At 38.3% G+C, this 16,126-nt stretch overlaps 3 protein-coding genes across 3 annotated transcripts in view; 1 reads left to right on the top strand and 2 right to left on the bottom strand.

Annotated features, from left to right (window-relative positions):
* mxg (myxovirus (influenza virus) resistance G) overlaps positions 1-16,126 on the bottom strand; it is a 52,554-nt gene that overhangs the window by 32,851 nt on the left and 3,577 nt on the right. The window lies entirely within an intron of this gene.
* fdx1 (ferredoxin 1) lies at positions 2,122-8,861 on the top strand. The gene is made up of 4 exons (XM_083522509.1): positions 2,122-2,535; positions 6,064-6,188; positions 6,418-6,547; positions 8,435-8,861. Exons 1-4 carry the CDS (start codon positions 2,366-2,368, stop codon positions 8,538-8,540), a joined length of 531 nt encoding a protein of 176 aa, XP_083378635.1. The 5' UTR covers positions 2,122-2,365; the 3' UTR covers positions 8,541-8,861.
* The window catches only part of arhgap20 (Rho GTPase activating protein 20), a 29,962-nt gene continuing 25,965 nt past the window's right edge, over positions 12,130-16,126 (bottom strand). Inside the window, exon 15 of the mRNA XM_083522278.1 lies at positions 12,130-16,086. Coding sequence (XP_083378404.1) covers positions 14,405-16,086 — 1,682 coding nt within the window. The 3' untranslated portion in view covers positions 12,130-14,404. The remainder of the gene's footprint in view (positions 16,087-16,126) is intronic.

Raw genomic sequence — 16,126 nt, 5'->3', positions numbered from 1 at the left:
AGGTTTGGAGCTTGATTTAGTAAAATGGTGTTCACCCTCCATATGTGAAATGCCTTTCTTTCTGTAATGCCACGCGTTGTTATATTGCGTTTTTGTATAGTATTGATGGTTTCTATAATTGCTACGTGATAGTGGTGGTATTAAGAGGCGGATTAAGTCGGGTAAGGCCCAGGTACCAAATGCACGGCCCGCCACTATATATAAACGTATACAAATTTGGTCACAAATACATTTAAAGATAAAGTGCTTCGATTTTATCGTTTAGAAATTCTACATCTGGCAACACAGCCCCACACAGGGCGGCAGCGTGTGCGCGCGCGTTTATTGGACGCGGAACTATCGTTTTAGTTCAACGGTCAATGGCACACCACGTGACCCGAATGCGGACTATATCCCGCCCACATCTCTACGTCTGACGCTGATTGGCTATAACCAAATGTCAATTGATATCTTGAAGTTTAATTTATTTCAGCGCGTTTGGACGCGGCACTCGGTGAAATAACTATGTTTCCGTTGTAATGCATAATATAGGCATGGTCTAATTTTTTTGTATTATTGTTTATACATTTTTAATCCTGTGTAAATACGTGAGCGTTATTATAAGGTGTTATGCAGGGGCGTGGACATCATTTCAAAAGTGGGGGGGATGAAATGTCTAGTGTTACCTGTTTTGTTTTGTTGTTTTTTTTCTCAGGTAACCCTTGTGTAATTGACAGGTTTTATTTTGGATCATAATTTTTTTTGCTTTATATGCTTTATGATTATATATGATTATAAAACAGAAAGAAAGAAAGAAAAACAACTGGGACAGTGCCCTTAAAAGGACATCTTTGTACCTTATTTACCCCAAAAATGTATAGTTGTACATTAAGGTACACATTGGTACTCAAAGTTAGTAATGTGTACCTTTTTGTGTATAAAGTACAAAGATGTCCTTAAAATGGTAATGAGTATATTGTTTACATATTTTAAATTGTATTTTGTGTATGCACAGTACATGGCACACAGTAATGGAGACTTGCACATTCAAATAAAACTTTATTTTGTTCTATTCTACAGTCCATGTTTCAGGAATAAAACAAGTCATTCAAAACAAACTATTGAAAGAAAATATGTATTTAACTCAACATGTCAAGACCCGATATCAATTATACAATCAGATGAAATACACATTAAGTGTCACTTATTTTAAGCTTCCTGGCTGCTTTGTTTACAAGTAGTAGCTTTTTACACAGTGTTAAAGCTAACATATATCTCAATATATAAAGCTACCTAAAACTGTAAAATGAGTGCAATAATAAAAGAGCAGCCCATAAAATAAAGATCGTTCCTATCAGCATACAGTAACGTTTCCCCTGTCATCCACCCTCATTCACCGGACTACATTACCCATGATCCTTTGCACCCCGTCATCCACCATGTTTGTTTCCCGTCTTCACCTGTCTGTTCACCTGGACTCTATTTATACTCATCACCACTGTCTTTACTCAGTGTCGGTTATCGTCTTTACTACGTTGTATGTATGTGTGATTTTACCTGCTCCTTATTATTAAAATCACATCTTTAATGTTACTATTCGTCTCTCCGTGTACATACCGTGACACACAGAGTTACACATGCTGGAAAATCTCACTTCAACATTATCTTTATTTTTATTTGAAGGGTTTTGATAACACACTTGTTAAAACAAAAGATGTTATAAAATAGTTTGAGGAAAATACCTTTAAAACTTCTTGTTTTTCAACAAGAGCAGCAGTCAGAGTTACTAAACATTGTGCAACACAATTCGGATGCCATATGCCAACTTACACTGCTTGACTTATTTTTTGTAAAAAAAAAAAAAAAGGAGTGAAGCGGTTTTTTGCCGTTTTGAGCTCATCACAACCGAATGTGGGACCGCGGGTGCGACTCGAGCTACAGTACTAGGGCGCATGATGATGACGTGCAAAGCGAGTGACTGATTGCCATGGATACGTGAACGTTATGTATCTTCTCTCTTTGAATTTTAAATCACTCTGCATTTATATACATTGCTCGATTAAAACCTCAACATCCCGCGAACACACACACTCTCCACTAAAAAAGGGGGACGAATTTACTTTTTTATAAAAAGGTGCGGGGGACATGTCTACGTAATCTACGCCCCTGGTGTTATGCAACGAATGCACCAATTGAGGTTGGGCAACTCGAACGTTCTCTGTACTCTGAGCCCGAGAGCATTAGCCACCAGCGCTAACACACTGCCAGGCGACTGATTCCTGACAAACTCGTTTATACAAATCAGGCCAGGATTTAATCTGGGTCGATTACAGAGTCGGAGGATAGTTTCTTTTCCTTCTCTGACCTCTTCAGACGTTGCAAAACAATGTCTTTTTCATCGGCAGCAAGATTAGTCGGGTTAAACCTTCCGAGGAGCTCCTGGATCCTTTCACGGGGGACGAAAACTTTAGCATCGCTGAACAGACTCTCTAATCCGAGCAAAGACCTCATTCGCAAAAGAGACTTAACATCCTGCAATGTTGTTCAGCCTCTCAGGTAAAATCACATTTTCACGATATCAAACGCTAAAGTTGATTATTCTCGGCTGTATCCCAAATACCCCCATTTGCACTATTATAGTGCACTACATAGGGCATATAAGCGGGCAATGTATACCCTTTGTAGTGCACTCCGGTAAGGGCTAGTTCTCTGTTTGAGGTGCGGCCTTTGACTTTGACTTCTAATAGAGTTTGTTAGCATTATTATTCATGAATCTTGCTATTAAACATCTTTTAATGAACACCGTGAGCCAATCTGGTGAAAGTTTAAGGATGATTTAATGGATTGTGACTGATTATAAGGACTGAGACGTGACTGGAGACGTTTTGTTATCTTTGTATCTTAGATAACATTACTGGAGATAAAGTTGAGGGATGGTTGAAGTTCCTGTTGGTTTAAAGATTGAAGATTGTTTTCTGGGGAAAGGTTTTAGTCTGAGATTAAATAGGCTTTGTGCTTTTAGTTATTTATCCTGTCCTTTATTGGATACTACACGTCCCTCTCATGTCTTTTTATGGTTTAATGTTCACTGGTGGTTTTCCCATTATATAACAGCAATGCAAAAGCAATGATTTGACTGATAAATAAATTGGTAACCAAAGCCATTTGTACTGAACTGGTTCTACAGTACAGTGTGTGTGTTCTGGTTATAGTGATGACAGGAAACATGTATTGTTTAAAGATTTATGATTACACTCTTGATGTCACTCAGATGAAGATGGGTTCCCCTTTTGAGTCTGGTTCCTCTCAAGGTTTATCTCTCATAACATCTAAGGGAGTTTTTCCTTTCCACAGTCACCATGGCTGCTCCTCAGGGATAAATACACACAATCGTTCACCTTAACTCTTAAATTCTGTAAAGCTGCTTTGAGACAATGTCTGTTGTGAAAAGCGCTATGGAAATAAACTTGACTTGACAGAAAAAATTCATCCATGGAAAAGTGAAAGACATGAAACAGCTATACAACAATATCAAACATATACTTGTTTAAGACGCTTTTTTTTGCTGCATAATTCCACACGTGGCTCTTTCATAGTGTGGATGTCCTCGGTATTAATGCATGTTGAAAATAAAAACAAACCACTGAACGAGATGATGTGTTCAAACTTTGTTTATATGTATGTGTATACACTATATTCAAAAGTACTGGGTCACCTGGTCATAAGTTGTCATAAGTCTGGTCATGTGATTTTTAAGAATTACATTCCACATTTAGTCTCAATTTTCTCTTATAATTCTCTCCACTCTTCTGGGAAGATGTTCAACTAGATTTTGGAGTGTGCTTATTGATATTAGTGTTCATCAGTCACAAGGGTATTATGAAAGGCAGGTACTGATGTAGGTGAGGAGAACTGGGGTGCAGTCAGCGTTCATGTTCATTCCAAAGGTGTTCGGTAGGGATGAGATCAGAGCTCTATAGCAGGACACTCAAGATCTTGTTCTCCAAAGCATGTAAAGCAGATCTTCAAGGAGCTCACTTTGTGCACAGGGGCATCGCCATGCTGGAACAGGTTCGGGTTTCCAAGTTTAAATGCAAAACTTTATTATAGCGCATCTACAGACAATTAAATGCCATCATCTTTTTTTTGGGGGGGGGGAAGAACCACCTATAGCAGGAAAGGTCAGGTGTCTTAATACTTTTGGTAATACAGCGGTCTCCTGGAACTCGCAGGGGTTACGTTCTAAGACGCGAGTTCGGAAAATCGACGAATTCTGGACGCAGCCCCTATGGCACTTAAGTGAATTCATCTAGACATCGTCACTTTAATACAATAATGTTTTTTAAATATTTGTATGCAATTTGTTAGTAAAAACATAGTTTAAAATTATATACCTCATGTTCCTGAACATTTGTGTGTGTGTGTGTGTGTGTGTGTGTGTGTGTGTGTGTGTGTGTGTGTGTGTGTGTTTAGTACCAGTCAAAAGTTTGGGGACACCTTCTCCTTCAGTGGTTTATTTTTTTATTTTCAGCAATGAAAAACAAACAACTTGGCACACACACACACACACACACACTCATTCTCTCATCAGATTCATGAGAGTCACCTAGAATGGATTTCAATTAACATTTTTGTCTTGAGTTAATTTGTGACATTTCTTGCATTCTTAATGTGTTTTAGAACGATCAGTTGGTAAAAATGGTGAGTACAGAGTCGAATGCCCGATTAGTGCTACATCAACATCTGTGAAAGCCCATATTATGGCGAGAAACACCCAGTCCATCATTACTTTAAGAACTGAAGATCAGTTAATTTGAAAAAGAACTTTAATGAAGGCTAATTTGATTAATCCGAAATAAATGTAATAAATATTCTGGGTTGTTTAACACTTTTTGCTTACTGCGTAATTCCATACATTTTCTTTCATGGTTTGGATGCTCCGAACTTTCATCTGGTAGTGTATAAAATGTCACTCATGATCGGTACTAATAGTATGTTGCATGTTGGAGTGGCAAAGCCCATAAATGCTGGTTCTCGAGTGTCTTCCTCTTTCTGGTTCAGCCAAAACTAGTTACAGAACATGTTCTGTGGGAAATGGCTAATAACGCTTGGAATGTTACATGCCTATTGTCAGAGCTCAAATACACTTTTCCCTTTAGTAATACCCTTAGGCTTTATCCATGTTCCTCACAGCTCCTGGGAACGAGAGTTTTTAAGCAGTAGTCAACAAAAAATGAAAATAGTCGTCTGAACTAAATTCAGTTCAGTTTGCTGCTTTTAGATTTAGTGTTTGTTCACACCGTTTTATTTGAAAACTGATGCTCACGAGTCACGGCACGAGCCATTTGCATAACTTCAAGGTACAGTTTTCTTTGTTGCTTTTAATATAAAATGCTCACAAGCCTTGGATGATTTGGGATGCAAACTTGTTCCTGCTGCCGGTTGACCCTATATTTGTTGATAACGAATTTCATTATGGATTATTTTCAATTTTATCTATTAGTCTAATGCATATAAATGTGTGTGTGTGTGTGTGTGTGTGTGTGTGTGTGTGTGTGTGTGTGTGTGTGTATTTTTTAACTTGTTAATTGGTGCTAAATTGTATTGTATGGGACATTGTCAGGTTTCACTATAATTATTCTCCTGTGAAGTTGAATCTGATTTTGATGAGAAGTCCCATATAGACGTGGTGGAGAGGGTAAACATTAGAATGAAGATTTCAGAATACAGTCCAGCTATACATTGATAATGGGAAGGGGCGGGGCTTAATGTTCACTAACATTATTGCAGAAATCTTTCGGTATATTATGCTTTCTTAGCCACAAGAGGGCAGCACGCAATCAGTGTTTGTGTGTGTAAAAAAAAAAATATATATATTAATAATAAAGCAGAGGTGCCCAAACCTTTTCCTGTGTCTTTTTGCAGCTCAAAAATAAAATAAATAATTTACTGTGTTGAAAAAGTTGTGAAGATCTGTGAGTTTTTCACTTCTAATACATGGAGCATCTCTGCATTTAAGGAACTTGACAACTTTGATACTGATGAGATGTGCAGCATGACTGATGTTTCTCTTCTTGACGCCAGGTCTGAAAACAAAGTGACCGTCAATTTCATCAATCGTGACGGAGAAAAGATTACAGTCAAGGCTTCTCCTGGTGACACACTATTAGATGTTGTTGTTCAACAAGATCTTGACTTTGATGGTTATGGTGAGTTTAAAACATTTCTGGGCAATTTTTTTCAATCAAGCGATTTAACGTGAGCTGATGAATTTGTATTTAATACGTCTGCAAATTTCATTTGTGAAACAGATCTTAAAAAAAAGGCCATTGAGTTTCACCCATAGGGAAAAATAAGGAATTCAATAAAAGCATGTGAAAGTCAGTGAGGGCCTTGAAAAAGAGAGGAGCTCGAATCATATTATATTATTCCCACCAGGGGCATGTGAGGGAACTCTGGCTTGCTCCACGTGTCATCTCATCTTTGAAGAGGAAACGTATAAACAGCTTGGACCAATTAGTGACGAGGAAATGGATATGCTGGATCTTGCCTACGGTCTCACAGATACGTAAGTTTCCTTTCCCGCTTAGTTTTAGAACAAAAAGTCGGCCTTAATGGTAGTCACACATTTCTCAATTGCCATAAGATAATGATTCTTTAAGTAGAGCTTGTCAGTACGTGTATGTAGCATTCATATGACGATCTCACAGGACCTTGCACTCATTGAGTTGGCCATGAACATGTATACCAAAGTATTCTAGAGCCAAAAAAAAAAAAAAGCTTGGCCGAAATTGGGTCATGTAACAGGACAATGATCCTAAGCACACCAGCAAATCCACAGAAAAACAGAATCAAAGTGTTGCAAACTCAAAGTCCAAGTCAAAGTCCAGACCTCGGCCTGACAGAAATGCTGCGGCAGGACCTTAAGAGACCTGTGCATAAACAAAGCTTGTGAACCTCATTGCCCTGAAGCAGCATTGTAAAGAAGAGTGAGCCAAAATTCCTCTACAATGACGTCAGACACTGATAGTCACACCGAACAGGATTAAAAGTTATTGCTGCTAAATTTTGTTCTACAATCTATTAAATCATAAAATGGATTAGGTTCTTCCACATGACTTCTCCATTTTAGCTTTATTTCCGTATTTACCCAATTCTAAGACCTGATTAAGTGACCACGTGAATGTTTTTAGGTCCAGATATGTGAAACCAAAGAATTTTTAAGCGGGTGTACTTTCATTTTCACATGACTGTCTATGTAACTTTAGTACATTTCATAACTCCGTGTTAGCCATGCGGCATTAGAATCTTTATCACTACTGCTGATGAACTTTTATCTCTAATTTAAAAGTTATATTCCTGAGTCATTTGCTGTTTCTAACTACTATAGTAACGGTTTTAAAATAGGAATTGGCATTATACATGGTGAACACTGGCAACCAGAGTGATACACGTAGTAAAATTCCCATATAGTACAGTTATACTGATTACACTACACTTTGCATGTGCTTTTTAAACATTCCACATTTAGTCCCCCCATTCTTCTGGGAGGATGTTTTACTAGATTTTGGAGTGTGCTTGTGGAGATTTGTGCTCATTTAACTACAAGGGTGTTGTAAAAACAGGTATTGATGTAGGTGAGGAGGCTTTGGGGTTCATTCAGCATTCCACTTCATCCCAAAGGTGTTCATTAGGGTTAAGATCGGAGCTTTATAGAAGGCCACTCAAGATAAAAAAAAAAAAAAAATCTACTTGGAGTTGGCACGTTCTGGAACTGGTTTTGGTCCCCTAGTTCAAGTAAAGGAAAAATATAATGTTACTGCATTTATAGACATAAAATATAACTGTACAACTTTATGATAACATTTTAGGAAAGAACCACATATGGCTGGAAAAGTCAGGTGTCGCAATGCTTTTTTTTTTTTTTTTTTATGTATTTATTTATTTTTTATTTTTTGTATGCACTCTTGGAATGCCAGTTAACCATTTTAACTTAATTTATTGGAACTAACCAACCCCAGCTATTAGGGTTGCACAAGCCAGTGCACGTTTAGTGGCGGTCCCAAGCTCGGATAAATGGGAAAGGGTTGCGTTAGGAAGGGCATCCAGCGTAAAAACGTGCCAAATCGAACATGCGGATCATGAATATGGATAATCCGCTGTGGCGACCCCTAATGGGAGAAGCCGGAAAAAAGAAACTAGCTTTAAATAGCTACCAAATTTACTAGTCTTTCTTTCTTTCTTTTTTTTTTGAAAGTTCCATCCTCTTGCCCACTTGTGAACCAGTGTGATGACGAAGTTATGAGTGTGGGTCAAAGCCCTCTACATTTAAACTTTTTAAAATTTTTAAAAAATACGGTGCATTTTTCATCCCTTACCTAAGCTGCAGGTCATGAAGGAAAAAAACTAAAATGTGCATTAAATCTTCTTATTGTATTCATTCTTTCGTCTACAGGTCCCGCCTGGGTTGCCAGATCTGCCTCACAAATGCTCTGGATGGCATGACGGTGCGTGTTCCCGAGAGCTCGGCAGACATCAGACAGTCGGACGGCTCCGCCTAGTTCCTTACCCACCTCGTGCCTGTCTATAGCACAGACCAGTGTAAATTGATCAAAAGGCAAAACGTGTGTGTTTCGATTGAGGTCAGAAGAGTGGGATTGAAGTTCGGATTCATGGTTTTTGTCCTTTTATGGTGACAGCACTGGGATGTAGTTTAATGGCTCAATTGTAGAGCTATGTGAAAGTTGTAATAAATTTATCAGCATATTTCTGACTATAAGAATGAATTACGAAAGTGTGCTATAAATTGCACCAGAATATATTTTTTAGATTATAAAGTGAGAAATCTTTGTCTGGTGAACTGTAAGTTCAAAACCCATAAACAAACCAAAACATGCCAGACTGTGAAAATGCTGCTCATTGTAAATCATAAAGGCGTCTGCTAAGTAGCATAACGTTTTAGGTAACGTCATGCTTATGAATTAGCTATCGTCAGTTTGGGTTGTAATGTGTTTTGCACTTACACGCCATCCTCGTTTAGAGTATTGCCATGATATACAAAAGAATTTCTCATACTAATACTTTTGACATTGATTTCTCAAACACAGTGTAAATAATTAATGCCGTTAACCCGGAAAATCTGTTAAACCACTGACTGATTCAGAATCTCAGAACTAAGCTGTTTGAATTAAATATTATATATAAAAAAGTGTGTATTTTGTTTTTGTGTTACTTCAATGTGACTCAAAGTCCCCCCCCCCCCAAAAAACCAGATTATTAATGTTTTTGTACATTCAATTCAATTATTTTTTTTATTTGTATAGCGCTTTTAACAATGAACATTGTCTCAAAGCAGCTTTACACAGATAATGTGATGATTAAAAGTGAATATGTTCTTTATAAGTAAGTTTGTCCCTGATGAGTGAGCCGGTGGCGACTGTGGCATGGAAAAAACTCCCCGAGATGGCATAAGGAAGAAACCTTAAGAGGAACCAGACTCAAGAGGGAACCCATCCTCATCTGGGTAAACATCTGGGTACATAGTGTTGGAAGTTTGTAACCTATTGTTTATGAAGTCAATGATCATTCAGTCATGAGCGTAACAGTTAGTAAAGCGGAGTCCTGGGGTGCAGTCAGTTCATCCCACAGGATATGTTCATGGAGCTGGCATGAAGCTGCAACAGGATATGACCACATCCATTGTGTACCTCCAAATTTGTGGTAACATTTCGAGGATGAACCACATATGGCGGGAAAAGTCAGGTTTTTGTCTTTGTAACTATTAGTGCCCACATGAGCAATAAAAACATTGTGTGAGCCTTCTTACTCTGAGGACCATCGTAAAGACAGCTTTTATCAGTGTTGCAGTGGAACAGTTACTGTGTTCATCCTCTCCCACTGACTATAGGTCACTTGCCACACCCTAAAGTGTGCATGAAAGAGGAAGTGGCTCAGTGTGAGGGGAAAATGTCAGCTTTGAAGGCAAGCTTCTGGAATTCAACACGTGAAAGCTGCTGGACGTTCAGAGCAGCTTGGAACTGGAAAAAGAGATTTGCTGATAATGAAACATTTTGACCAAATGTATCTTAATCAACTAGATTTAAAGTACAGGTTTAGGATTAAACATGCTAAACTTCAGTGGTATGGAAGATTACATTGCAGCTCGTTGTGTTTTGCACTTCTGCATGTGCCTTTGGGGATGTGGTAGCTCAGCGGTTTGATACAGTCAGCAGTTCTGAGTGAAAGGAGATGTTTTGAAATTCTGTTGCTAGGCATGAAGGTTTTAATGTTTGGTGCAAGAGGCTTTGACACCTGCTTGTCCTCATGGGTTAAAGTTCATTATTTACTTCAGGTCCAAAGTCTGGTGCTTCTCATCTATGCAGATATTTTATTGACAGTTGCTAGAATATGAGAAGTTCAAGCATTGTTTATTTTACTAAGTAAAATAAGTAAACGTATTTCCAAAAATGCTGATCATGAACCAGGTGAAGCCAGAAAACAAGACTGCCAGCGCTTATTAAAATCCACCCCTAACTGTTAACTCAAACAGCTCAGTCTGCAACAAGACTGCTTCCATGCTGTCAGAAGTTCAAATGGAAAATGTTTAAAGCTTGTCGAGAAAATACATCCACTAACATCACTACAAATATTTTGACAAAGCGTCACGCCGAGTGTTTGTACTCGTCTGGCCGGTTCAAAGGTTCAGCAGCAGGTTAGTTAGGTAAGATGGAATTTGGCAGTGTCTCAAGTATTTGAGAGGGTTTACTGAAGTGCCTCCTTTAAAGGACTGATATATTCATTTTAAAGGAAAAATAAATTTTATCAACGGTCTAGAAGTGAAGTGTTTTGAACTACGGTTCTTTGTTATTGTACTATAGCACTTTATTATTAGTTCATTGCCAATCGAAATAGAGAATCGGGCTAAGGGTCACTCATGATGTAAAGCGAAACGTAATTTCAGGTGTTATATATTAAAATATACAAACCACAACACAGTTTTGTAATAGCAAGTAGTTTAAGACAGCAGCATAACAGGCATGTACAAAAATGCATTAAGAGCCTTAAGTCACAACTGAAATCAAATACAAACATACACTCATGTACTCATTATTAAAAGCATCTGCACATTCAGCAGTTGTCTAATCAGCTAATCATGGTGCAGTAGTATGGTGCAAACAATTATGCAAGTACAGATCTCAAGGAAAAATGTGCTTGATCATGGCATGGGTTTTGGTACCAGTACGGTCTGGTTTGGGTATTTCAGAAACTGATGATCTGGGAATTTCACACACAGCAGTCTCATAACAGTCTGGTGTGAAAAACTAGAAGTGAGTGACAGTTCAGTGGGTGAAAACGTGGGCTTGAGGGGACTTCAGAGAAGAATGTCCAGGTTGATTCAAGCTGCCAGAAAGGATACTGTAACATATATAATGAGGTGAAAGATCACACTGGGCTTCATTCACACAAATATTTTTTCAGTCTTCAACTGTCTTGTTTCGGTAAATCTGTCTCCATAATAGTTTCTTGTTCTCAATGTTTAATGTATGTATGCTTTAAAACGCTTTTTACCCCTGCTTACTACAAGAGTTACTATAAACTTCCTGTCAGCTCGGACCTGTCTGGTCATTGTCCTCCAAATTCTCTCATCACCAGAACCGTTGCTCACAGGATGGTTTTTGTATTTCACACCAGTCTGTGTAAATTGTTCTGAGGTTGTTGCGTGTGAAGCTCCCAGGAGACCAGCAGTATCTGAAACACTCCAAACAGCTCATCTGGTACCAATCACCATGCCATGCAAAACATTAAAACAATGTTTGTTGTGAATATAAACTGAAGCTCTTGACCTGGATCTGCATGATTGTCTTGCTGCCACATGGTTGGCAAATTGGATACCTGCAAGAATTTGCTAATGTGCCTAATAAAGTGGACAGAACATGTACACAGAAGTTATGTCTGCTCCCAAAGTTCTCTATAATCATCCTAAAAAGGCAGGACTTTCAACGTGGGCTCTCTCTAAAGCATAACTTTACAGAGAAATCAAAAACCAGTGCTATTTTATTTATCAGAGAGTTTAAACAACTGGCTTGACTGGTCATGTTAAAGTATGTATATATATATATATATGTATATATACAGTATAATTGTAACGAGAGAACTCCTGCCATAAGGTAATACGAGTATAAAGAACTGGCAGCAATGCCATGGGGGAAAAAAAAATCTGAATATATGTCTTAATAGAGAAGAAAATATACTTTAAACATTGCTCTTTAGATTTTTATAAATATACACTATGTCTACAGATGAGAAACATGGCTTCCAGATGTGCTGTTCTCACACTGCACCTTCATTTACTAGTTTTCTGAAAGAAAGCCTTCCCAGTAGCAAATTCATATAAAGAATTCAACACACCATCTTAATCTTATTAAATAAGCAAAACCTTTGACTGTCACCAAATACAATGCAATACCATTTATAACTGAATATTTACATCTACCAAAGCAGAAGCTCAGGCGTCAACATGTTTGTGGCCAGGAATAAAAACGTTTCTTACACATTATTGACAACTAATTACATAACTGCACTGTTTGTGCACAGGAATTTGTACTTTGCAGCAGCAAGCATATTACTTATATATTTTTTTTTTCAATACTCTCAATCATATTGAAGCAAAATTTGTAAGCCCATAGTGATGTATTCTAATAAACTGAACTAATAATTCCCTTTAAAGAACTTTACATAGTATTGGTAAGCTTTTTCCACCCCATAGATTTTCTATTAACTATGTTTACACAATTTATGTAGATATTTAACTTACCACAACTTTTAAATTAAAAGTTATTTCAATGGTAATACAATACATGTTCATTCTGGGTCATTTCTTTGCCGAATATTGTAATAATCAAAAAATCAACTTACATCTGTAGCTAGAAATTATAATTGCTTCTGTCCTGTTAAAACTTTAAAGTAAAGAAATACTGAGCATTTAACTTATTGTATGGAAACAGTAAGCATACACAACCTGGCCACATTTGCTATTAGATATTTCAAAACCTTAATAATACAATCAGACCAGTATTACTGGCACCCTTTAAATAAGGGATAAAAAAAAAAAAGTTATTAAAACCCTTGTGATTTTTTTTACTACATATGCATCAGATACGGTCATCCCTGAATTTTGTACTTGAACTTGTCTCCTTTTGACAACTCAACAGCACTAAGTCATCTTTAAACCATAAAGTATACATAGAAATGATTCTAAAAGCACTCTTACATACAGACTCTCTCCAGATACTCCATGATCCTAGTTACCTCAAGAGGACTCTGCACTTCATTCCACCCTACAGGTTTCCAACTGGTTTAAAAGGATTGGAATGGGCAGATCAAACTCATGATTATTTAGTGAATGAGCCAGTTTTTGTGTTGATCATTGTCCTCCTGGATCCATCATGATCCACTTGTAGCTTTTCGGGAGAGGAAGTCAAATCTTCATTTAAAAGCTCCTGGCACTTTATGTAGTTCATGATGCTGTATCTTTACACGCTTCTTAGGGCCTAGAGATGAAAAGCAGCCCAACATCACAGTGTTCATCATACTTAATACTGGGGAACTTGCCTTTTAGACAAAACCCACTTATAATATTTGTTGCCAAAATGCCTTTTTTTCAGAATTTTTTATCTCTCATCTCATCCTAGTACACATGTTCCAGTTGAAGTTCCAGTAGCATCAAGAAAACTCCAGGCACTTACTTTGTGGTTAGTTGAAAGTTTTTTTTTTTTCTGGCAAGCCTTCCAGACAGTTTGTTGGCATGCAGCTGGCTTCTAATTGTAGATTTGGAAACTTGCAAAGTCCTAAATGCAGCTGTTTTCTGCAAAACTCCAACTGTGATCCATGTTACTTCTCTAAACTCCTCACTGTGCTCCAGACAAGTTCATTGGATCCAAAGTTGTTTTAATCTTCTTAGATTGCGCTAATATGAGTATTTCGGGTATCTAGGTATTTTAATAGGCACTGCCTAATTTTACGAAGGCCAACACATTTTTTTGTCTAATTTCACTCATGAATACTTTTATCTTTCTCATGACTAAAGTATTTGATTCAGTCACTTCATGTTTATACACCAATGAAACAGAAAGTCCTGCATGAAGATTTTCTATGAATCATATTTTGGTTATTGGTTATTAATTAATCACAAAATCGTTCATAATGTTTTATACCCATCTTTACCACCATCCAGGCACCATTCATTCTGGAGCTGACTGTATTTAGGGATGTGCCTTGCTAATCTAGTCCTATATTTCTCTACACAATTAAAATCTATTGATTATTTTTTGTTCAAAACACAATTGCATTTACCACAAACATCATAGTGAATCAGATGCCTATGCATAGAGTGAATTTTGGAAATACTGCATTAGAACCTATGAACTTAAACATAAGATTCCTCAGAGAAAAGCATTTTTTCAAAGTCTTCCAGCTGCGTGTCACTACACCTCCTGTTCCACTCTCGTTTGCCATGGACAACAGCCAATGCCACTTCCTGACTCTTCTTTAGATTACTCTCGGTATCTTTACCTCCTTGCCAAAAGAAGTAGTTCCGTACAGCCTTTGTGGCAGCAGGTGACAAGCCAAAATTAGGATTACTATACTTATCATCTTGCTCCAGGTCAGACATTTTAGATCCACGAGTAGATGGGTCAGAATATGTGTCTTTTGTTTCTACAGCCTGCCTGTGGATATGCTCCAGACTTTTTGATATCTGCCGATCCAGCCCGAGAGTCTGTCCAGGTTCAGATGCTCTACGTTGAAGCAGAGGAGCTACAGTGGAATTCTCCTCGACAGGAATGAGAGAGTACGATTTCTTTCTGTGCAAGGCCAAGCGGCGGACACTTTGGCCGTAGAACAGAGACTGTGGCAAACTGCCGGTATTATCTCCTGGTGTGCTTTTCTGAGAGTACTTCTGCACATGAGTTTGTTGACTCTGTGAATATGCCTGATTGTGAATATCTCTCAGTTCTTTCACTGTTAGTGTTTTTTCCAAGGCGGATGAATTGACTGACCTGGAATGCTGTGTTTCAAGCATGGGTTTTTCATTGCAAAGTGGGCTGGTAGATCTTTTCCCAACATGTGGAATACTTGGCTCCTGAACTCTCTTCTCCTTGCTAAGGCCTGTTTTGGATAAATGCTCAGAATGGAGGAGTGGATCACCAATGTCCTTGTCGTCCAGGCCTCCCTTAGACAAAGAAAGTCTGTGGTCTTTCTTAAGCCAGGTATTTGGATGTAGCCCATGACTGCTCCTTAAATGGCTCCAGTCTAATTTCTCTTTAGGTGAATATTCCTTGGGAGAAGGTATGGTTGGACCAGGAGAAGTTTCAGACACAATGCCAGGGGACCTGGGAGAAGATTTCACTGATGCCTTGATGCCACCTACTATAAGAGGGCATTGTTTATTGAAGTCAGCAGAGTGCTGAGAGGAAGCACTGTCCAGAGAGCTCACTGAAGAATGTACTGGTGAAGTCCCAGGGGAGCAGAGATTTGTACAGCTGGTATCTAAATGCAGAGGTGAAGGTTTCAGTTTCTCTTTCGGTTGATGAGGGACATTCCTCTCATTCTGACTAGGATCACACTTTTTGTCTAGCCTCAATGTGTATAAATCAACCCCAAGGTCTACATCCACATCACTTCTTCCTTGGTTTGTCATTGACTCGTAACTGCCCTTTCGGTGTTCCCTGCGTTCTAGGTACCTGGTCAATGATGAAGTTGAATTCCAAATGGCAGGCTCAGAGGAACGTCTCAGCTGACGAACACCCTTAGGAAAAGACGGTTCCTTACAAGGAGAAAGCAGGTGAGAAGTGGATGGCCTTGGAGCTGAGGTTGTTTTTGCTGAGCTGGCCAGTGATGGGAGTAAAAGGTGTGGGTTTATGGTGATGCCGTGGTCAGTATCAGTTTGATCCAGGTCACAGTCGCTTAGTGTGAGCACTGAGTCATAGCTACAACTGTCTGGCTTGCCTCGTGATCTCTGCATGTGCTGGAAAAGTAATCCAGATTCATCATTCAGCTCATTCTCAAGACTATCATAAGAGGAGTCAGTCATCTGATAAGAAGACACATCTGCAAGGCAAAATGGAAAAGGTTTAGTTTGACAGAATCG

Source organism: Silurus aristotelis (genome assembly GCF_946808225.1).
Source record: "Silurus aristotelis genome assembly, chromosome: 20".
Lineage (NCBI taxonomy): Eukaryota > Metazoa > Chordata > Actinopteri > Siluriformes > Siluridae > Silurus > Silurus aristotelis.
Note: the sequence above shows the minus strand (reverse complement) of the source record. Positions and strands in the feature narration are given on the sequence as shown.